Here is a 23,438-nt window from a genome sequence, read left to right as displayed (position 1 = left end):
TTTACACACAATGTAAACCATTTAGAGGTTCATTCCATCTGAATCTGTCTTTTGTGTATCTATAATCCTTTTCTGACCAGGAGAGATGTTAAACTGTTGAACTGCATGGCTAGGATGAAAAGCAGCAGCCTTGGCTGCTGATTCTGCCCACTTCAGCTTCCCAATATGGTGGAGTTACCCAGGAGAGTCACACTCATGATGTAGAGATGTCACAATGTATGGGCTTGAGCTACAGTATGGCAGGTTCACAGAATGTGCAGAATCCATGAACCGACTTTGGTTATCTAGCTAGCAAGAGGCCTGCCATAGACAATATAGTTTGTAAATAATATTAAGCCTCTGAATGATTATTTTATAATCAAATCAACCAATATTCCTCTCCCTCCAGATGAGCCGCCCTCCCTCCAGGTTAGTTCTTACTGCTGAGATTCTCCTAAGCCACTGTGCTACTTTAGGAAGGCTGTGGCTCTCTTTGGTACAGAAGCCTAGATAACCAAGGTCGGTTCATGGGTTCTGCAGGGAACTGCTTGCTTCTTGATATGAGTAAGCCACACTCCTGCTGCAAGCTCCTACTGCTGTGGGCCAAACTAATGAGGGCCTCTGAGGTCCAGCCTCAAGATCCTCTTCAGGGTTTAGGAAGGCTGCAGCTCTAACTGCCTCATCAGCTCAGTTATTTCCCTCAGAGATAATGGAGTTGTTGATCTGGTGAGACTGGCAATGAATAATTCCTATAGCTGTGGGGAGATGGGAGGCTTTTAGCATGGCTGTAATTTGACCTGAGTTGGTTGTGGACCCACCTTTTGTTGTAAGTAGCCCACACTCTTTCCAGATGGTAGTGGGACAGGAGGATATGAAAAGCACATTTGGAGTCTGTGAAACATTTAAGGATTGTTCTTGTGCCAATTGGAAGGCATGGGTGAGAGCTATTAGTTCAGCCTGTGGGTTAGTGGTGTAGGCAGAGTTAATGAGCTGGAGGTCTTGAACCAGGCAATAGGTACCACTGGGCTTCTTAACTGCAAGTGTAGGGGTGATAAAAGGAGAATATGGGGGACAAAGTAGTTTCTTTCTTAGGAGGTCAGAGATGAGGTTCTAGCTTGAGAGTGGGTACTGGGCTTGGATAATATACTAGGTAAGGTCCTGTAATTGGCCAATAATGGGGGAATGGTGTCTAGGAACAGAGGGGTTTTGGGTGTCTTAGACTTAGGGGTCCACTTGAGAGGCTCGCAAAGAAAATGACACATTGGACTCAGTAGGGTAAGTGGCTAAAAGGAGGAGGAGAGGGACTGTTGATGAGTCTGGGGTCAAGTGAATAGGAGGAGCAAAAGAAATAGAAGATCCCACTTTGACTAAAAAGATCTCCTCCTAGAAAGGGGATGGGACAAGCTGGAACCACCATAAATAAATGAGAGGAATACCCTTGAAAATGCAATTGAGTGGTGGGGTCTGGTGAGTAGGTAAGACTGTCCCCCTTATCCTGACAATAGGGAGATGAGAAGAAGAGGTGGGTCCCTAAAATTCCCTTAGTCTCGAGTAAGTAGCCCCAGAGTCCAGGAAGAAGGAGATGGCTGTGATGACTACCCAGGTATCCCTGTCAGAGATGACAGTGGTCGGGTCAAGGGAGCCTGGGTCCCTTCAGTGATCCATGGCTGCTGTAGGCCACAGAAATATGAGGTAGGAATTCAGCTGACTATGACAAACCTAATACCTGGAAGAAGCCAAGGGCCTTTCTAGAGGATACAGCCAAGACTTAAGGAGTCTTGGTGATATTGGCTTCTGAATATTAGCTATTTCCTGCTATGAATTTCATGCATGCTATTGTAGCTTTCCCATTTGATTCTAAGAACTTTTAACAGTATAATTGCTCATTCATTGGGCACATTTTTTCTCTGTACAATTAAGGTATTTGGATAACTTCCCCCAATTGTGTGACAAGTCACATAGGCAAGACTTCTTATCAGGCTTTTATCTCCCCTTTTTAGCATTAAAATCAGACATCTCCTTTAGCAAGTATCCAGGGCCAAGGCCATCTCTGGACAAAAGCATTTTATCTGAGATACCTCTCAAACATTCAAGGACAAATTGTAGATAGATAAGCATCCAGACCACCTGCTAGTCTCCTGAATTAAGGTAAATATCCATATGGAGACAAAGCCAAAACCAGGTGGGTGTTAGGTACAAAGCCTTGTTTCTTGTGCAAATTCAGCTTAAATCCTCCTTTCTCCCATAGCCCAAGTGGTATCTGTAGACTTCCCCTTTAACATTTGACTCAGAACAAAAGGGCTTATCTTGCGGGGGCCCCAAGAATATATCATAGAGATTCAACTGTGTATTAAAGCTGAACTTAGACGCATCAAGGGTCTGTCAAAAGGCAAAGCCATTTATTATGAATATTTTGTGTGACCCAGTCTTTAATATTTCAGCTGTCTTCTGCTATGAAATCCTTGTGTGCCCAGACCTACTGGTAAACAGTTCAGCTCCCCAGACCTGCTGAACCTACTAAGTTACTAACTGCCCTGCTGAGCTCAGGAGACAAGCTGGTTGAGACACCTAGCTTTGTTTCCTGTGCTAATGAAGCTCAGACCATCCCCTTGCCTTGAGGAGGCCTAGTGGTTCTCCAGAGCATTTTGACTGAAAACAAAAGAGGTTTTTACATATCAAGGTGAGAGATAAAACAACATTCCTGAGGAGGCAGGGAAGGAGGGGCCTAGGGAAAGAAAAGGCAAGTATGTTTTGTAGACAGGGACAGAACAGCATGGCAAGAGAGAAGAGAAGATGACAGAGGTTCCATAGAGGGTAAGTGGATCTTGGGTAGAGTTTTCTGAGTGCCAGGAGTAGAGAGTAGCAGAGATGGAGAAAGAGGATACAGAGGATGAAGATGAGGCTGAAAGCATAGGAGTTAGTCATGAGCAGGACTATGAGCTGGGGAGCTGGACAGAACTGCAGTTACGGAGACAGGATTTCATCCTAGAGAAATAAAGCAAATGGATATAGAGCTTGTTATGTCTAGAGTTATTTCTGCCTTGAATGCCTGGTGGAACTATAGCTGAATTGATAGAATTTTGTCTTAAAGGACTAAAGTTAATAGATATAAGAACATAGTGTATGTAGATTTTTTTCCCTAATATCCCATGCCGGACATAGCAAAGCCCCCTTGGACACTGGGGAACCGATAGGCTTATACATACCAGGTACATCAAGCTGTGACACAGGCTGCCTAGCTACCCCCACCCCGCCCTGCCAGAAAATGGCACAACCGAGATTAGACTGAGATAGATATGGCTCCAAAGGAAAAAAAGGCAGTTTTATTTTACCCATGACTTAGTGATATAAAAGTCCTAACATTTTACCCAACCACTTCTAAGAATATAGTTTGAGCACATGAATTTCCCTTTTTGGTTTATTAATTGATTTTAGCCCTTAGTTGACCCCACCTCCTTTAACCACTCCCCCTTTGGGTTGCAAATAAAGCTGACAATCATTGCTCTTTGTGTGGATCTTATAACCCAGAAAACCTCGCATTGCATTGTCAAAGTATTACTGTTTGTAAGTGCATATACACTGGTACCTCTATAGCACGGGAAGATTTTGACTTAGAAGAATAAAGTGAATGAACTAATAGAGCTCGGTGTACTTAGATTCATTGAACAACCCTCGGACCAATTTTTGCCTCCGGTATTGACTCTTCTGGAACCCTGGGAAAAGACTATAAGGGGCTGGACCCCGATAGTGTTTGTTACATGGCCATGCCTAAAACTTTGGCTATAGGGTGGTCTGTGTCTGATTTCCCCATGTCACAAGGGCCACGTGAGCAGTCAACAGCCCAGTGTTCCTCTTGGTGGCACCTTGGACATGGCCCAGGTGGCCTGTGGGGATTAGGGCAAGCCCAGGCCAAGTGACCCTCCTGGCCACATTTGAATCAGGGACCCGGTGGTCCTCGAGCCCCAGCAGCTGCTGAAGCTGGTTGGATGGCCTTGGCCATCATTTAGTATTTCTGCTTATGGGCTTTTTCACCTCTCCCATGTTACACCTTAAAGGTCAGTGCTAAGACTTCTGCCTGTGGGGTGAGGGGCCTCTAGCCAGTCACTGAAGCTTGGCCCTAATGTCAGGGAACCTCTGGGAAAAGAAATAAGTCATAAGTAGTTGTCTGCCCTCTGGGTTTTCAGGGTCTAAGTTGGTGTACTGTAAGAGGGCCTTTGTGGTGCGTTCTAGGAACTGAGACGGATTTTCCTATTTGTCCTGGACGATTTCTCGGAGTTTTTCATAGTTAACTGGCTTAAGGGCAGCCTTATGGAGACTGGCCAGGAGGCAGGTTGTAAACTGATATCTAGCTAGAATTCTCTCTGGGGCATTATAGTCCCATGGTGGGGAATCTTGGTTGGGGACTGCCTCGGCTCTGGCCAGGTATGCTGCATTAGTTTGGTGCATTTCATCTGCATGTGCTCTAGCCTTCTCTCAAACTTGCCTGTGCTCCTCAGGAAGTACGTTATTAGCTAGGATCTCATATATATATATATATATATATATATATATATATATATATATATATATATATATATACCACAGAAGGTAAGACTGTACAATTGGGTGATAGACTGGAATTCTTTAATGAAAGAGGTAGAGTTAGATGTATGAGACCCCAGCTTTTTCTCTATTTGAGAGAGTTCACTTAACGAGAAGCGGACATGTACCTTAACCAGTCTGTCCACCCTGGCAACCTCTTGCTGGATTGGGTTGGGTAGAGAGGGATGGATGGGGTCTCATAGCAGAGCAAGAGTGAGTAACAGGGGGAGTGAAAGTGGGTGTCAGAGTCAGACGGTTAGAATGGACCATTACTGGAGAGGAGGAAGGGGCTGGAGGAGCCCTTATACGTTGAGGTCAGAAGAGTAGGCATTCATTGGCAGAGTCCAGAGTAGTGAAGGTTTCCTCACTTCAGACTGCATAGATAGGAGGATGTGAGTGGGTGAACAGAAGAACAAAGAGAAGGCTTGAACATAGGGTACCTGCTTCCATTTACCCAACCACTGGCAGAAGTTGGAAAGGTCCCATGTAATGTTGGGATCTAAGCTGCTAGTAGGCAGCCATTTTGATTGGTTATCTAAGGGTATTTGGTCCAGATCTGACTGCAAAGGCGGATAAGTTTAGAAGCCCTTAAGTCGAGTGCTAAGTGTAGAAGTTTGAGGTTTTCTAAAAGACATCCCAGAGGGGAGGTTGGACTTATGGTATTAGGTGCAGTTCCCATGAGTGAGGCAGAAAAACCAAAATTCAAAGGCTTGGAATGTCCAGTATCCCAGAAATTCAGGGAGGATAGGATGGAGAAGGCACAGGCTGCCCAGTGAGTCGGCACACAAAGGGCAGGGGCCAAGGACTGAGCAGACACAAGCTGCCCTGTATGCGGTCACACAGGAGCGGGGTCTAGGAGGCTCTGGGCCCAGAGAGACATGTGGTTCCTTGGTATCAGAGTTTTCGGGGGGGGGGGTAACTGAGAGGTGAGAAACCATGGTTGAGAGATGAAGCTTCACTCATGGGAAATGGCCAGGGCTGATTGTCAGCAAATGGGATCTATCATGGCCTTGAAGGCCGTGATTGGGGGTTCTCCCACCTCCAAGTACACCAGAGGGGTGCCAGATGCTCAGCAATCACTCCCATGGGTCCAGGAAAGCATTTACTGGGACAAAGGGAACTCAACAAACGTGTTGGTGTTGGATGGAGGGGCCTAGCTATCAGCTAATTGGAAAGATGAAGGCTGTCACAGGTGGATTGGGTTCCAGGGTCCCTGCATGCCTCATACTGCTGGTGGGCAGAAGGAGCTGCCAGGAAAGCCTGCTGAGTCACATGACACCAATAGCATACAACAAAAGTCATGTAGGAGGCTTATTGGAGGGGAGGGGAAAGAAGGGGGCACAGAGGTCTGCTTCTGGGAGAAATGGCAGAGAGAAGGGGCAAGGTGGGAGGCGGGCATTGCCCACCTTATCTATCTATCTATCTATCTATCTATCTATCTATCTAAGCCTGGCGTGATCAGACACCTGGGAATTGAACCCGGGTCCTCTGGAACATCAGCCAGTTCTCTTCACTGCTGAACCATCTCTCTCCTTTCTAGGGCCTGCCTTTTATAAGGGGATGTAGAGCATGCACACAGGGACTATATAGTGATGTAGTGGCCATAGGACCCTGAGCTGACCAGTGTACCTGCCTGAGTACTGAGGAGCGCATGCGCACAGGAGGTGTTGCAGCCGAGGACCCTGGGGGCAGGCCAGCATAATGCCTGAATGATAACAAAACCCTCTATTGAAACATGTGGCATTGAAGCATAATTGTCAGATCGTCTCCTACGTCTGCCCATTTTGTCTCTTTGAGGCAAAAGTATGTTGTTTATTTTAGTTTTCCAATGCTTAGCATATCTCTTAGCATAAAATAATTAGTTAATATTTATTAATAAGCATAAAAGTAATGCTGTAAACCAGGGTGGGATTTGTGAAGAAGCTTGAATTCTCTCTTTGGCTGATCTGTTCCTGGTATTTTTCAGACCATAACATCCTCATCAGGGTGGGGAGGAGCAAAGAGAGGAAGGAAAACCTGCAGCTCTTTAACAGTTTTGTCCAAATTCTGGAGGAAGGGAAAGGGTGTTCAGGGGTCCTTTGGCCTCAACCAGGAGCATAATCTTCTGAGTTTCCACTCTCCCAGAATAGCACTCAGTGGGGGAGGCTCGTCCCTGTAGGCCAAGAAAGGGGCTGCAAGGAAGGAGTCTGTGTGCTGGTGGAGCATAGCGACCTGTGCTCCCTCACATCTGCATGCCCTGCTGTCATACTGCTAGCCAGACAGTAGCAGACTTGAAAGCTCCTGAGGGTAGACCCTTCCTTTTTAGTCAGCAGCTTGTAAAACCAGGAGCAGGAACTGTAGAGCTTTGGTTTTTGCTCACAATAATGAGAGCTGAGTTTTATCTCCGTTTTCTGATGGAGAAATGGCATCCTAAACTGCCAGGAAGATTATAAGGTTATCATCTAGTGGGAGGATTTTTGGTAAAAACAAAAACAGAACAACAGATATGATATTGTCCCCTCCCTCAAGAGTTAGTCTAAAGGGCATGTCAATCATCTGGATGAGAAGATGCCCTTCAGGAAGTAGTCTGTTTCAGAAACTTTAAGACATTGTATAAAGCGTGTCTTAAAGCATAGATTGGAACAATGGTCTTCTACTATGAGTCACAGGAATATATTATAAGGAATTAGCTGGTTATGGTAAAGCCACTACCTGAAGGGATCAAGGAATTCCTTCAGAGGAAGCCAAATTCCAAGGAGCTTTTGGTGTTATTTGGCTTGTCATATATCAGCTGTCTTCTGTTATGAAAATCATGTGTGCCTTCATAGCTTTCCCAATTGATTTTTTCCTAAGAATTGCTAACAGTATGGACTGATCCCTATTAGTACATATATGTTCAAGGTATTTGGAGAACAACCTCAGGAAAGACTTCCTTCCCTCAGGCCCATCCGTTTCTTCTCTTTTTAGAACTGGAATCAGATATCTCCCTTAGCCACTTTCAAGGACTAACAGAAATAACACTCCAGACCACCACATGCTAGTCTCCAGATTTAAGGTAAATTCCACAAGGAGATACCGCCTAGGTCAGGTGGACCTTAAGTAATAGCTTCGCACAATTTAGCTCGGACCCTCCTTTCTTACAGTTTTACTAACTTTATAGACACCTAACTTCTTACCTAACCACTTCTAGAAATGTAGATTGAGCAAAAAATTCCCTTTTTGATATACTAACTGATAATAGCTCTCAGCTGACCTCCTCCCTTAACCACTCCATTTTCAGGTTTTAAAAGAAAGCCTGACAATCTCTGCCTAGGGAAACTCTTACCTGCCTTTATGACCTTGCAGGAATTCAGGCTTTGACCTGGCTGGAGGGGAGGACTGTGATTGTTTGGGTATATAACTCTAAAGCTAGAGACTGAAGGGGAAATTAAAGCAAGTGGACTAAAGAGCTGAGATTCTATTTCCTGAAAATAGTCCTCGCCGTTTGTAGTTTCTCTCCTGAGCCCCTGGGAAGTATAGTATTAAGGCTGGTCCTTCTAATATTATACAAGAGTCTTCATGTCTACTGTCCACTCTCACCCCTTGAGAATGATTTCCTCCACAATTATCTCTCTGTCCACTGTTCAATCTCCCCTCTTGAGAGCTTTTCATTTCTCGATGGCTTCTCAGGCCCTTATTCACTCTCATTCTTTGTTTCCTTCCACAGTAGTCTCTCTGTCCACTGACCACTTTCACATCTTTAGAACACTTTCCCTTGTAATAAACTCTGTCTTCTACTCTACACCATGGGTCTCACTTGAACTCTTTTGCATGGATCACAATGACTAGGAGACTGGGGGAGGACAGAGCAAGATTATAGTAACATTCTCACTTCCAGCATTCTGGACAGAGCACTAAGGCTCAGAGGGGGCTTGAGAAATATACTGAAGGGTCATTTTGGCCAAACTGCCACATGCTTTTCATAGCTGACCTCCAGTGGAAAAGAGTTGAAGATTAAAAATCAAACATTCAGAGCCAAACTCACCCCAAGTTTAGATAGAAGAATCCATGTCCTCATATGAGACAATGGCTGTCTGGTTATCAGCAGGTGCCTACCCAGGTCACCAAAAAGGTGAAGACAGCTTTGGGGCATTAGTTAGTCCAGATCTGTCTTGGACAGATTTCTTTTGGTTATAGCAAGGGCCCTCTGGCGACAAGAGGGTAGAGGAGATGATGTTGAATCCATGAGGAGCTGATGCAAGGACACATTTTTGCTAGGTGAAGCCCTTAGATTCTCACAGTAAACACCTTAGGGTGTTTGCTGGGTTGAGCCAGTGAAATGGAAGCACCTTGAGTAGCATCCCACACCTGTCATTTCTTGGCAACGCTCAGCTGGGTAGATTAGCTTCTTTGGGGGAAGATGATGCTAACCCCCAGGCTCCAAATGTCCAAGTGGTACAAAGGACCCGAAACCATTCAGTTAGAGCCTACTGTAGGCTAAACTGGTGTATCCACTAAGAAAAAGAATTCTGGAAGAATGCAAGCCACACTAAATGAAGATTTCCTTTGTTTATCTTTTATGTAACCTACCTATATCTAACTCATGATAAGCTATGCAACAAATCTGCATTGAGTGCCTCTGTGTGTCACATGTTATAGAAGTATGTAGATATAACCAGGCACAAAACAGAATCCTCAGAAATCATTACTTGTATAAATAAGCTTTAACCGCTGCCTCTTAGTGGCACATTTGCTATTGACAAGAAACCAAGATGTGTGAAAGCTGTCAGTTCTCAGGTGAAGGGCGTCGCTAAGTACATGGGTATAGTGCTTATAAATGCTTCGACTGCCCCCGGAAGCAAGGACAGTTAAGAGGATGAGGTCACAGATCAACTCTGTTCCCTGATTTTGTTCTCAACAACCCACATGAATAAGCTAGGCATTGTTTTGTTTTGTTTGAGACAGTCTAACAGTGTAGCCCAGACTACTCTAGAACTCATTACAAAGTCTATGTTGGCCTCAAATTAGACAAACGCTCCTGCTGGGGAGTGCTAGGATTGCAGGCAGGGCCTCCACCTGCACAGGCAGCCTGGAGCCATGGCCCGCAGATCTCCTTAACACTTAAGACAGTGAGTGAGTTCCACTCTCTCACGTCATTCGTCACCTGAGTATTTTCCTTGTCTAGTTTGCTCAAGACTTTGTCCTTAGAAGCTTGATGTGGACAGGCTTAGAAGCTGGTCTGGGCACAATAGCCATGTCCTGTGGGATAAAGGTTGCCTTGGAAAGGATTGCCTTTCCAAGGGAAAGCTTTATGCTCTTCTCCTGTACTCAGTTTTTATTGATGTGGAAGTTAAGACTGGAAACAAAAGCCAGACCGATTTTCCTCCCAGAAAACACATTACCATGTTAAAAAAAAGTTCAAGCTGCTCCGTGGGAAATGTTATTTTTCAAATGTTCTGTTTCTGAAGTGGCAGCGTGATTACTTTTCTACAGCATTGCTAGTAGAACTCATAATCTCCCCAGGAAGTGCGTTGTGGGGATTTTCTTTTTGGAAGAAACAGCAGATTTGCTGCTCCCCAAAGATGCACTTGACTTAAGCACAATTCAGAATAACTAAAAACATAACACAGCAACGAATGAAAATTTGGCAATTTAGTTAAAATAAATGGTCTTATCTAGAACACAATGGGGAGTATAAAAGAGAATTGCAAAAATAATAACTCTGGAACTCGGGTGGATTTTTACAACTTTCCAAGTTTGGTCTCCTCTAAATGGGCAGTACGAAAGGAACAGGAGAGAAGAAAACAAAGGGGAAGTGAAAGACACGTCCTCATTAGAAAGAAATAGGATAGCGTGGAGAAACAGACAGGGCTTCAGAGGTTCCAGGAAACAGTTCCATTCTTTGTGATTTAGGCAGACCCCTGCGCCCTGCCCTGTGCTGCCTGGAGGCTGCGCCACTGTGACAAACCTGTCTCTGCAGCAGCTCCTAGAAGGGACTTTCGCAGGAGCAGGACAGCGGTCTGGGGCGCGGCGGGGGCGGGCGCAGGTAGCCCTTGTCCCGCTCCTCCCTCCGGGCGTGGTGATAGTGGGGGTGGGGCCAGCGGTGGCGGTGGAGCGCCTGGTGGTCCCCAGTCCCCTCGTTGATCTCGGCTTCTCCCTCCCGCACGCAGCACACAACTCCCAGGCGCCTCCGTAGCCGCCGCCAGAGCCCACAGTCGCCCGCCTGGAAGAAGAGGTAGACGAAAGGGTTGAGGGCGCTGTTGGCCACCTCCACGACGCGCATCGCCACCACTAGGCCCTCTCCCTCCCAGTCACCCGCGGGCCCCGACGACCAGGCGGCTGCCAAGCGGGCGGCGAAGTAGGGTAGCTCGCAGCCCACGAAGAGCAGTGCCAGCGACAGGCTCATTTTCAGGCTCTGCACCTTGGCGCGGGGCAGTGCACTGGGCAAGGGGGCTCGGGCCGGACTGGCCGACCAGGGTGCCCCAGCCACCGGAGCCTGAGACCCGCGCTGCCACCACACACACAACAGGTGGCCGCAAGAGACACCCATGATAGCGACCGGCGCCGCGAAGCCCACGATAGCTTCATAGAGAGCGTAGATCTGCAGGTGCCAGCGCGGCAGGGGCGCGAAGATGCCCCCGCAGCGATGCTCCCCCGGCCAGGCGCTGGCTGCCGGAGGTGGAGGAGCGCCCCAGCGCACCACGAAGGTCGGCGGCAGTGCCAGCAGCAGCGCCAGCAGCCAGCCCAGGGCAGCCAGGGCGCGCGCGGGCAGCTGCGGGCCCTGCGGACGGCGCACGGCGAGCTGGCGCTCGAGGGCGATGAGCGCCACCAGGTGGGCGGAGGCGCCCCGCCCCGATGCCTGCAGTAGCTGCGAGAAGCGGCACGCCAGGTCTCCCAGAGCCGGACGCGGGTCGCCTAGCAGCTCCCAAGCCAGCTGCGACAACGCCGTGCCGCCGCACGCGTACAGGTCGGCCGCTGCCAGCTGCACCAGCAGGAAGTCCATCTTGCGACGCTTGGGACCTGGCCAGGGCCGGCTGCTGCCGCCGCACAGGCGGCATAGCACCGTGGTGTTGCCCGCCACCGCGGTCACCAGGATGATTCCCATGAAGACCAGGTGGATCGGGTGGCTGGGTGGCCCGCGTGGCGGCGGCTGCGGCCCCGGGACAGAGGTCGCCTGCCCCGAAGTCAGGTTGAGTCTCCAGCTCGGCAGGATGGATAAGGAGAGGTTGGGCGCGGGAGGCAGAGCGGAGGGGCTGAAGGGATCCTCCATCCTTAGTCCGGAGGAAGGAGAGGAACCTCTGAGGGCGGTACTTGCTTGAAATGCCAAAGTGGAGGCGAGGTGAGGTGGCACAGGCCGCACCGCCGGGTCTCTGTGACTTCTCAAAGTTAGTTGAAAAAAGCACACGCATCCGGGGCGAGATGGATTCGGGTGGATTTGTGCTTAGTTGTTTTTATAGGTTGTCTTCGTCATTTGTCACTCAAATGTGGGTTGTACATTCGAGGAACACACATGATCCCTATTCTCCACCTTCTCAACATTTCACCACCTCCTCCAATCCCAGCAAAGCTTCTTCTAATCCATGACCCCCCTTCCCGCCCCCGCGGGATTGGTGGACCACAGGGCTCTGGAAACCTTGCCCTGTAACGTACAGCCAGAGAGAAAGTTGTGTATGTGACCTCTGCGAAGACTAATTAATATTAACCTAGAAGCAATACATAAGATAGTAAGCTTCTGACTGAGATTGTACGCCCCCCCACCAATAAATGTCGTAATTGCTAACAGGAAAAAAAATACAAATACTATTTTTGATTAAAAAACAAAGAAAAACATTTTGTACTGCCACAGGTCTTCACTAGTCAGTGAAACACAGGGACACGAGAAACTCAGCAGGGTTCCCCATTTTCCCCACTCCCTATCCCGCTGGGCGAAGCACGGAGTGCAGTCTGCCACAGAGCTACACCCGGCTCCTAACAGCACTAGCTTCTTGAGCAGAGTCACAGGGTGACTCTGATAGGGTCTTATCTTTCTTTGCCTGCAGTGAGAATGGTTTAACTGGAGAGAATTAAGGGCTGTACTGTTGCCTGGCAATTAGGAGCAGCAGAGGTTTGCAGACGCTTTCCAATACTCCCGTTACTAGAAGCAGGGGATAACAGCTGTTCTCCTCTAGGGATGTACAGCTGTTCTCCTCTAGGGATGTTTTGTTAGTCTGAAGAGGACTCTAATAGGTTTTTTGTACAAATGGTGGTTCGTGTATTGAGTCCCTCAGTATTTCCATCAGTGAGGGATGTGTCAAGGCTCCTCTTTCTCTTGATTCTGCTTTCCAGCAGATGGGAGGTTGCTAGGAGGGACTACGCCTCCAATAAGCCTAGAGAAAAGGTGACTAAGAAAATGATACGGCGGCCAATTTTTAAAAAAGAAATCCAGCTCACAGGAAATGGCTTAGATTTAATGCTGCCACTTTTAGCCCTGCTTCACAAACACATTTCAGTTTTCCCACTGGAAGCATTGTTGGGTCTTTTGTGCACCCATCTCATTAATCATGGTGAAAGCAGGATTTCTTGTACTTCCTGGTCTTGGGCCAGGGAGGTGTGGGTGTCTGCTGCTTCCCAGGCTGAAGTAATGTTTGCAACCTGCAGATGCAGGAGTTAGGAGGGCTTGGTAGGGTGCGTATCATCCTGCCGGTTGCTGTAGGGATCTCACTTCCTCGAGTCTATTACTTGACTGGAGACATTTGTCATTGTCATACACCCAGCGCCTCATGTTGGACTAGACATCTGGCAGGTATCAGTAACTATGTGTTCAGCGGATGAATTGGTGACTATAGACTGCATGTCAGATAACTTTGAGCAAAGTTCTGGTCTTGACTATAAATCTATCTCATAAGATGCCTTTTCCATTGGTACTGGTTTCATCTGGAGGAGCCCCAGTCAGACCTGAGGGTGTGTGGATGGTGATGTCTTTGCAGGAACATTGAAGGAAGAAGTTACAAGAGTGGAGAATTTCAGTCCTGATTGATCTTCATGTCCAAGGCATTTCTATACCACTGGGTATAGAACAGCCAAGACTCTCCTACAAATGAGAGATAACTTTGCTCAAAGTTATCTGACATGCAGTCTATAGTCACCAATTCATCTGCTGAACACATAGTTACTGATACCTGCCAGATGTCTAGTCCAGCATGAGGCGCTGGGTGTATTTCCCAATGTAATTCTACTGTTTGTGGGACTGTTCTCAGAAATTAGAAAGCAAAATCTACCACTGGAAGTGCATTCCACAGAACTTTAGAAAGACTTGAAAAATATTGATTAAAATAAACAACAGTTGTTTTCCAGCGAAAACGGCAGCCACAGCTGCTCAGGCTGTGGTCATGGAGTACGCAGGGGACAAGCTGACTGACCTTCTCCCCTTTGTCTGTGTTCCTCTTTTTTGACATCACCTACTATCTGACGGTACTGAAGCAGCAGCCAGGGTATTAGTTCATGCATGGCATCCGTTTGGTCATTTGTGGGGACAGGAAGTGCTGGAAATTGGACCTAGGGCCTCATAAAAGGGGTGGCAGCAACATGGAATAGTTCCCTGTCCAACCGTTGAGTGCTACGCTGCATTGCTCTGGTGGAGGACTTTTATCCTGTACACTACTTGCAGAACCTCCATTGAGGTTTCTTACAGACCATACTGTTTTACTGGCACCTTTAATCTGGTATATTGTATTTTTTTGCCCATGTGACCTAGTTTCCCAGGGCTATTCATTTCTACCTGTTTGACTCCTGGCTGTAGAATCAAAGACGTGATCAGAACTTGGAAAAAGTAGGTGGGATCACACATGCTCACAGCTATCACAGAAGTGGCTAGATAGTTATGAAAGCTTTTGGATGGGCCCATGGTGTGGGTGGTGCTGTCGTCCCAACTCATGAACAGTTGCTAAAAGGAGACTGGAAACCAGACTGATGAACGGCTGGAGATGTCCTTCCCGTCCAAGGTAACCTTGCCAGGTCAGTATCTTTACAATCCAGCAGACCAAGCATAATCTCACGTTCCTCCACACCATCTTTCTCATGACTATAAAGGTAACCTTGGTGACAAAGGATTCTGCCATGACTCTTGCTCCCTTTGAGGGTCCTTGAGTCAGATGCTGTCTGGCTGGCAGCAGCAGTTTTCATGTGGAAAGGAAAGTGAAGCAAAACTGCTTTCCAGTGTATGTCAACTTCCGAGCCTGCGGGAGGCTCCGGGTGGTGCTAAGGCGCACATCAGGAACTTGTGAATCTGGGGCCAGCCTGGACTACATAGTGAGTTCCAGGCCAGCAAGAGCTATACAGTGAGGTCCTGTCTCAATGAAGAAAAAAAGAAAGAAAAGGAAGGCCCAACGTTATTCCAGTTCAGCATAGAATGACTGTCGATTCCTCTCAGATTCTGACATTAGATAATTGTCTTGATTCTAAAGTTGTTGTTTTTTTAAATTTTTGTGCTGACTCCATTTTTAATTAAATTGTCCTGAAAATTCAATAGTGCCAGAATGGTAAAGGTGTTCACCATCAAGCCTGGTGACCTGAGTTTCATCTTTGGGGACCTTTGTGGTCAAAGTAGAGAATTGTCCTCTGATCTCCACATGCCTCACACACACACACACACACACACACACACATTGTTGTTGTTGTTTTGGGGCTCTTTTTTTGGGGCCCATCATTAAGCTCCCAAATAAATTACACACAGAGGCTCATTCTTAATTATGAATGCCTGGCCTTAGCTTGGCTTGTTTCTAACCAGCTTTACTTACCCATCTGTCTTTTCGCTCTGGACTTTTCCCATTCTCTTACTTCAGTAAACCTTACTCTTACTCCCTGGCTTGCTGTGTAGCTAGATTGCTGGGTGGCTGGCCCCTGAAGTCCCCCTCCTTCTCTGGCTCCTAAATCTCTCCTCCAGATTTCTTCTATATATACTCTGCCTGCCAGCTCCGCCTATCCTTTCTCCTGCCTTGCTATTGGACATTCATTTCTTTATTAAACCATCAGGTGTTTTAGACAGGCACAGTAACACAGCTTCCTAGAGTTAAACAAATGCAACATAAACAAAACTAACATACCTTAAAATAATATTCTAAAACAATTCATAAATAAAATAAAAATATTGAAATTAGCCCTTTAATTGTAAGGGCTAGAGAGATGGCTTGGTAGTTAAGAGCACTGGCTATCTACTCTTCCAGAGGACCCAAGTTCAATTCCTAGCATTAATATGGCAGCTCACAACTGTCTGTAACTCCAGTTCCAGGGGATCTAAGGCTGACTTCTGTCTGTCCAAGGGCACCAGGGATACAAGCAAAATACCATATGCATAAAATTATGCCTAATTATTATGATCCCATGTTTAATATGCTTAAGTCACTGTGGGAACTTGGTAATTCTCTTCTGCTTTCTTTTTTTTGAGACAGGGTTTCCCTGTGTAGTGCTGACTGTCCTGGAACTACCTCTGTAGAGCAGGAGAGCCTCAAAGTTGGAGATGTGCCTGAGTTTGCCTACTAAATGCTGGGATCAAAGGTGTACACCACCATACACAGCTGCTTGGTAAACTTTTAATGCTGTCTTGGAGGGTCTGAGGAGAATGAGGTGAATTGCACTTACAGGGAGGAGCTTAAGTCTCTAAGCCATTCACTGTTCTATTGTTTTCATGTAATTAGTATGCACACCTACATATGAGCTAGTAGACGCTTTTTAGTCTTTTTTTTTTTTTTAAGACAGGGCTTCTCTGTGTAGCTTTGGAGCCTATCTTGGAACTCACTCTGTAGCCCAGGCTGGCCTCGAACTCAGAGATCCTCCTGCCTCTGACTCCCGAGTGCTGGGATTAAAGGCGTGCGCCACCACTGCCCGGTTAATTTTTTTGTTTGTTTTGTTTTGTTTTGTTGCTTTTTAGACTTAACCAGGAGACAATGGGAGGTAGATTCTATGTACTTTTATTGAACCTTAATGTCATATTAAGATATTTTTGAGATCATATTAAGGTATATTTTCATTTGAGTTTGTGAATATAAAATAGACATGTATTAAGTGGAATGTCTCAGAAATTTATAAATGACTACAAATATAAGCTAATATAAACCCACTGAACATGTAAAATAAAGGAGAAGGCTACGAAGAAAGCTTTCATATATAGTTTGAAAAAGTATGTTATGTAAAAAAATTGTTTGCAGATAAGCCCTTTACTTGGAAAACATAAGGTATCAACTGAGAAGATGCTGTAAGGCTTCGGAGTGGTCAGTGGGTCGAGAAGTGTTTCCTGTGAAAGCCTTACAATGGAGATCCATCCCTATACTCCATGTAAAAGTGAGGACAGAACCTACCATACAATGCTGTGTTCTGGCCTCCACACACGTCCACAAATCTTAGACACACCTGCAAAAAATAATAATAAATAACAATAAAATTTAAATTAAAAAAGGAAAAGCTATTGCAAAGAGTAAAGGGGTTCAATACACAACAAAGAGTCTGCATAGACAAAAAGAGAATAATATAGAGGAAGGTCCACTGAAGTAGAAACTGCAACAGGCTCAGTCCTCAGCATACCTGACTCCATGCCGGGAGTGCCTGCAGCACCGCCTGCCAAGATGAAGACAAAGACCTAATCCAAGTCCACAGTTCTGGGAAAGTCTCTAAATGCACTAACCTCGCTCTTTGGCTTCAGTAGTTCTGCTTCTGGATGACTGTTCTTGTTAAATGAAGAATGTCACCCCAGGGTGTGGTTTTTGTGTTTAAAAGCTCACCTTGTGAAAGACTCCGGGCTACACTGGGATTCTGAACACCCAGGGTAGTCACTAGCCAGCTAATAAAGACTTTCTACTGCCTTAAACCCATGTCCGAGCAATTTTCTCTGGTAGATACCCCACAATGAACAGAATAAACAATGTAACAACTAGGAATAAATTCATGTCAGCTTCACACTGGGATTGCTGACCAGAGGCTTTACAAATGTAACAGCGAGGCAGTGGCCAGGTGTCCTTGTGAATGGTGGTACTTTCCCTTTTCAGACAAGGTCTCATGTAGCCCAGGCTGGCCTCTATGCAAATATGTAAACAAAGAGAAAAAGTAGACTATGTGCTTCAGAATGACTGTCATCAAGAACTTAATTCTTTCTAAATTAGGCTACAAATTTAACAACTTCTTTTAAAAGGACCTCAGGCCCTCCAAGACACAGTCAGCATTAAGAATTTACTAGGCAGCTGGACAAGGTGGTACACACCTTTGATCCCAGCACTCGGGAGGCAGAGGCAGGCAGATTTCTGAGTTAGAGGCCAGCCTGGGCTACAGAGTTCCAAGACAGCCAGGGCTACATAGAGAAACCCTATGTTGAAACTGCATCCCCCTTAAAAAAAAAAATGAAAGAAAAGAAAAAGAAAAAAAAAAGGATTTTCCATTTTGATAACTAGAAAATAGTCCAAATTTGTACGGAAAAATTAAGCAAGAGTACCTGGGGCAGAAAGAGACGAGTCCAGTGAGGCACAGGGCACCAGATTAAAAGGCAGTCTGGCAGGAAGAGCGCACTCAGAAAGGACACACTTGTGAATGGGACCTTGATACAATCAAATCAGTGGATGAAAAGATAATGCATTCAACCTAAGGTGTTATATAATGAAGTGGAGGAGATATAGTTCACACAACAAAAGGTCACTAGTTTAGCAATTAAACAAAACTGAAGAAAACAGCATCACCAAGAAACTAAAGTTAGATCTTTAATATGTAATATATTCTTACGTGGATCAAAGATCTAAGGGTTAAAAATAAAACTGTTTATGAACATCAGAGAGAAGAACATTCTAAATAGGACACAAACCCCAAAAGCCACAAAACAAAGACTCATAAACAGTCTAAAGAATGTTTTAATATTTATTAAATATTATAATATTTATTTGGTACAAAGATTTGTAAATATGTTACAAGAAAGTACAAATTTCTACATGTAAAAAAATTCCAGGTCAATATCAAAAGACAAACTACAAAGAAAATATTATTTCCAGTATTTTAAAAAATGTTCTTTTATTATTTTTAAAATTTTATGTGCATGGATTAGCTTTGCCTGCATTTATGTCTGGGCACTACATGTATGCCTGGTGTCCTTAAGGCCAGAAAAGGACACTGGCTTCCCCGAACTGGAGTTACAGACCGTTGTGAGGCACCACGTGGATACCAATAATTGAATCTGAGTCCTCTAGTTGAGTAGCAAGTGCTCTAACCACTGAGCAATCTCTCCAGCCCTTTTTTTCCCTTTTATTTTTCAAAAGGCTAATATCTAAAGTATGTATGCAATGGAAAAGCAGGCTAACAACTAATAAAGAAAACGGCCAATAACAGACATAGGGAAAGTCATCCTGATGCAAATTCTGTTTTTTTTTTTTTTTTTTTGGTTTTTCGAGACAGGGTTTCTCTGTGTAGCTTTGCGCCTTTACTGGAACTCACTTGGTAGTCCAGGCTGGCCTCGAACTCACAGAGATCCGCCTGGTTCTGCCTCCCGAGTGCTGGGATTAAAGGCGTGCGCCACCACCGCCCGGCTCCTGATGCAAATTCTAATGGCTATTGGATCTATAAAAAAATGTCAGTACTCACAATAAATAAAGGTAAAATACTTGATATTTATTGGGCTGAGATGGCAGGCATGCATTTCTGATGAGAATGCCAATTATTAGAACTTCTTTAGAAACAACTTGGGGAAATCTGTTCTTGACCCAGCAATTTCACTTCTCAGCATCTATTTTAATTGCCAATAAAAAATAAGTAAGCCAGAGCACAATATGCAAAAAGAAATAGTGTATATTTATAATATATAATAATAGCATATTACCAATTGTGTGTACGCCTGCATGTTGTGTGTAAAGAGCATATTCATTTCAGTGGTGGCAAATGTACAGCTTGTCTACAAAAGGATACTAACACTGTGGTTGTAGTTGCCTTTGGAGGGAGCTGACTGGGAAAGGAAGGAGTTTCATGTTCTACCTTTTGAAGCTTTACCTTTTGCACATTTTTTTTAAACAAAGGAAATAAAACCAGCTATGTCCAGAGTTTGTGTCCCATTTAATAGTTTTAACACATCAAATACATTCAAAAATTACATAAAAATAACTAAGTTATGAAACATCATGATTCATAAGTAATAACCAACAGTTGTTAAAATATTTCATATTCTATATTATCCAAAAAACCAGCAAGAATGCGTGCTCCTCTCCTTTAAATACTTCTGCTATTGAACCGTCAGAGGTCTGCAAAAATAAGGTCTTAGTAGTAACCAGTTTTGTAAATATGTAGTTCTGTAATCATTGGCACTTAAGATATAATACATTATTTTAAAAGAAAGTAAAATTAGCAATTACTAAGGCTTTTCAGTTTAATACTTATCAACACGTTCATATATATCTTGACAAAGTTGTGTTGTCTTCTACAGCTATTGGAGAAGAGTGGGCTGTGAGCCACTGGTGGATGGCCTTTTCATACTTCCATGGTTCTTTCTGCCAATCTTGATGCCACCTAAGGTGGGCTATAACAGCTGAGTAATTTTGCCCTACGCTCTGTTTCCACATGATAAACTGCTCTCTATTGTACTGATGGACAGAAGCAGACACTTTAGGGTAGTTTATAATAGAACGAAGCTTCTGGTCCAAAGAATAAGTAATTTTTGGAAATTCTGTAGCAATATTTGTTAGCTCATCTGGATCTGAGGAAAGATCTGAAAGAAAAGAAATGGAATAGTTATGTGTTAAAATTGTTTTTTAGGATATCATTGTGACAGATAAGTACAGGATTTATTTTCCTTTTCCATTCTTAGTGTAAGATGGGCAGTATGCATTCACATGGCACAGTGACCTTTCAATCAGCAGCACACCACATACTCAACCGTGTTCCCCTAACATTACATCCCAAAATGACTCACAGCCATCTTAGGTCAATGATCATGAAGCAAGGAATGGCTATGGATTAACACTAAAAGTGAAGCACTTGTGTTAATGAATGACCAAATATCTTCCCGTCACCATCCTACCATACTGTTTTTTTTCTTATGTGTTCTTTGATGCCAGAAACAGCCCAATCCTCATAATTAGTAAGCTGGCTTAGAATTTTTCCTGTTTCCCGTTTCTTGATTTTGACACATAGGCATGCTTATAAATGCCCCAATTATAACCATCTCACACTTCTCAGCTATAACAATTCCTCATACAATAAACCATGTTCATTTTTGACTAAATCTTTTTTTTTTAAGCATCTTATTGCTGGGAGTTCTGAAAATTACACTAACCAGTACTGTCCATTTGAGCAAACAGCCATGGAAATAAGCACTTTTCTCAATCAGTACCAGTGAGAAATAATGGCAAATACTCCAGATCCACATATGTTCTTTTTACATGAGATAGGAAGACAGAGGATTCGTCTTAGAATACCACTATTACTGGAAAAACAGCAAGTCAAAGACTTACGGGCATTGACTTCAGAGAGGAAGGAAAACTCTACACACAGGAAAAATTTCTGTGGGTCTATGTGGGTTCACTGGCCAGGAGGTGCCTGAAGGCACATGTAATTTTGCCAGTGGACTAAAGAGGCACCTCTTGAGGAAAGAATGGTCCATGAATACATACTAGACAGTACTGTCATGGTTGGTGCACCTACTGGCCCTTCAGTCACATTTGCCTTTTGCAGAATGTGTTGTAAAGTTGTTTCAACAACTGTAAGATGTAAATGCATTTTCCTTAGTAATTCATTAACTGGACAGTATCCACTTAAAAAGAGACACAGTGCTCTGATGAGTTGAGGGGGAGGATGAAGAAATCAGAAACCAGGAACAGACAGCAGATGCAATATCACTTTCCATCAATGGTCAAAACAGAAGGGGGCGCCTCATCATAGAGCTGCTAAAATGAGGCCCTCGGATTACTTGTTGTGCATGATTGCTTGATTACATGGCAGTGGGTCCAGTGACTCTCTTCTGATTTGGTTAGGTTTGCTGGGCCTGGTGTAGGAGCTCTGTGGATTTCATTTAACAATGTCTATGAAGGTACGTGAGTTGCTCTGTTGGAAGCTAGGAGTCCCTGTTCTTAAACTTAAGGAAGTTAGTCGTTTGGACCCTAAACAATTATTTCTAGTTAATAATTCTGATATTTGTAACTAGGATGGAAACTTATGAATAAATATTAACAATGGCCTTGACACCTATTTTATGTACAGCATGGGGATAAAATATAAGAAAAACTCTAGCTGGATGGGGGAGGTGCATGCCTTCAATCCCAGCACTGGGGAGGTAGAGGCAGGCAGATCTCTGTGAGTTTGAGGCCACCCTAGTCTATAAAGTGAGTTCCAGGCCAGAAAACTTTGTCTCAAAAAAACCAAATAATGATAATAATGATAATAAAAATAATAATAATGATAATAAATAACATAGGGGAAGAAAAACTCTAAATCAAAAAATGCTGTTTAAAAATGAATTCACAGAGAGTGATGCTAGAAGGCATTTTCACAGGGTGGAAGGAGCTGTGGGGTTTGTCCTGAGACCCATGCTGAACATTTAGTTTTATGACTTCCTAGTTCTGAGGCCCTGAACAGCTGTTGCACTTTCTGGGATCCCATTTCCTTCTCAGTGAAGCGAAGAGAATGATATGCTCTCACAGGGCCTTGAGGACCATTAAAGAATGGATGTAGAATGGACAGACTCCCCAAGAGCAAGGCATTGATCACAGAATTGATGAAACTTAGGTGTGATGAGAAGGTGTGGACTGATGATGGAGAAAAGAACAAACCTTGGAAGATCTTACCAGGAAACAATGGCTGAATGAGATCTGGATACCAGGCCACAGTGTGCTGCCTCCGGTTTCAGGTGCTGATGTGTGAGGCAGCTGCGCCTCTTTCACTAGTGAACACTGATAACTCACACCATCAAACGTCCTTTACCATCAGCAGTCAATAGAGAAGACATGTGGATTTTATAAACAGAGACTAGATCTAAACTCTAAACCATGAGACTGGGGTAGCTTGTCCCAGTATGAGAAGCAAGAGGTATTCATTTATTTTAATAACAACTCTCTTGATCACGTGATGTAGATCAGCTCACTCCACTTAGAATGCATCAAGAAGCTTACCAAAGAGTTGAGGCTGCACGGAAGCACCGTCAGAGTAGGCTATATACTTCCACTGGCCGGTTCGTAGCATGTAGGTGGAGGCGTTCACGTTGCATCCATGGAATTCACTTAGAATCCAAGGCGGACGGTGGATTTTGAATGTCTGCTCATTTGCAGAAGTCTCTGATGACAGCCCCAACAAAGAGTACCCACTGAGGGTCTGAGGCAGAGCAAGCCCAGCAATATCTTTGGAACAAAAGAAAAACGCTTTTTTACTAATTCATTGGAATTATCTCAAAACAGCATCTCTACTTTCCCATCACCAAGGGTTGCAAACTAGGTATCATATATGGATTCTGTAACCTCACTGCCTAGACTGAAGTGCTCACGCTGTGAACCATGTTACCTTGAGTGAGTTAGTAAGTTCTCTGACTGTTCCTCATTCTTTCTTTTAAAAATATTTTATTTATTTATTTTTATTTTATGTGCATTGGTGTTTTGCCTGCACATTTGTCTGTGTGAGGGTGTTGGAGTAATAGACAGTTGTGAGCTGTCATGTGGGTCCTGGGAATTGAACTTGGGTCCTCTGGAAAAGCAGCCAGTGCTCTTAACCACTGAGTTATCTCTCCAGCCCCATGTTTCCTCATTTGTAAGAGAGGTATAATAAGAACACTTCCATCTCAAATGTTCATTTTTGGTGAAAACTAGCTAACTTACTTAAATTTGAGAACAGTGCTTGACACATTAAGGCCCTCCATCAAAATTACTTGATATCACCAGTCCTTTGTTTTCTGAACAGTGGTTTCTCTAGGTTTATCTTATAGGATAATAACAAGGCCG

At 44.5% G+C, this 23,438-nt stretch overlaps 2 protein-coding genes and 1 pseudogene across 2 annotated transcripts in view; 1 reads left to right on the top strand and 2 right to left on the bottom strand.

The window, feature by feature from the left end:
* Nucleotides 1-10,504: 10,504 nt before the first annotated feature.
* Gpr150 (G protein-coupled receptor 150) lies at nucleotides 10,505-11,934 on the bottom strand. Its single transcript, XM_059276636.1, has one exon. It carries the CDS (start codon nucleotides 11,786-11,788, stop codon nucleotides 10,505-10,507), a length of 1,284 nt encoding a protein of 427 aa, XP_059132619.1. The 5' UTR covers nucleotides 11,789-11,934.
* A 1,952-nt stretch (nucleotides 11,935-13,886) lies between these two features.
* Nucleotides 13,887-15,099, top strand: LOC131921584 (trimeric intracellular cation channel type B-like; annotated as a pseudogene).
* A 4,130-nt stretch (nucleotides 15,100-19,229) lies between these two features.
* Arsk (arylsulfatase family member K) overlaps nucleotides 19,230-23,438 on the bottom strand; it is a 47,111-nt gene continuing 42,902 nt past the window's right edge. Inside the window, exons 7-8 of the mRNA XM_059276586.1 lie at nucleotides 22,620-22,844; nucleotides 19,230-20,221 (exon numbers count right to left, since the gene is read on the bottom strand). Of these exons, the coding sequence (XP_059132569.1) occupies nucleotides 19,902-20,221; nucleotides 22,620-22,844 (545 nt within the window). The 3' untranslated portion in view covers nucleotides 19,230-19,901. The remainder of the gene's footprint in view (nucleotides 20,222-22,619; nucleotides 22,845-23,438) is intronic.

This window comes from Peromyscus eremicus, chromosome 11 (genome assembly GCF_949786415.1).
Source record: "Peromyscus eremicus chromosome 11, PerEre_H2_v1, whole genome shotgun sequence".
Taxonomy (NCBI): Eukaryota; Metazoa; Chordata; class Mammalia; order Rodentia; family Cricetidae; genus Peromyscus; species Peromyscus eremicus.
This window is presented reverse-complemented; position numbering and strand designations above follow the sequence as displayed.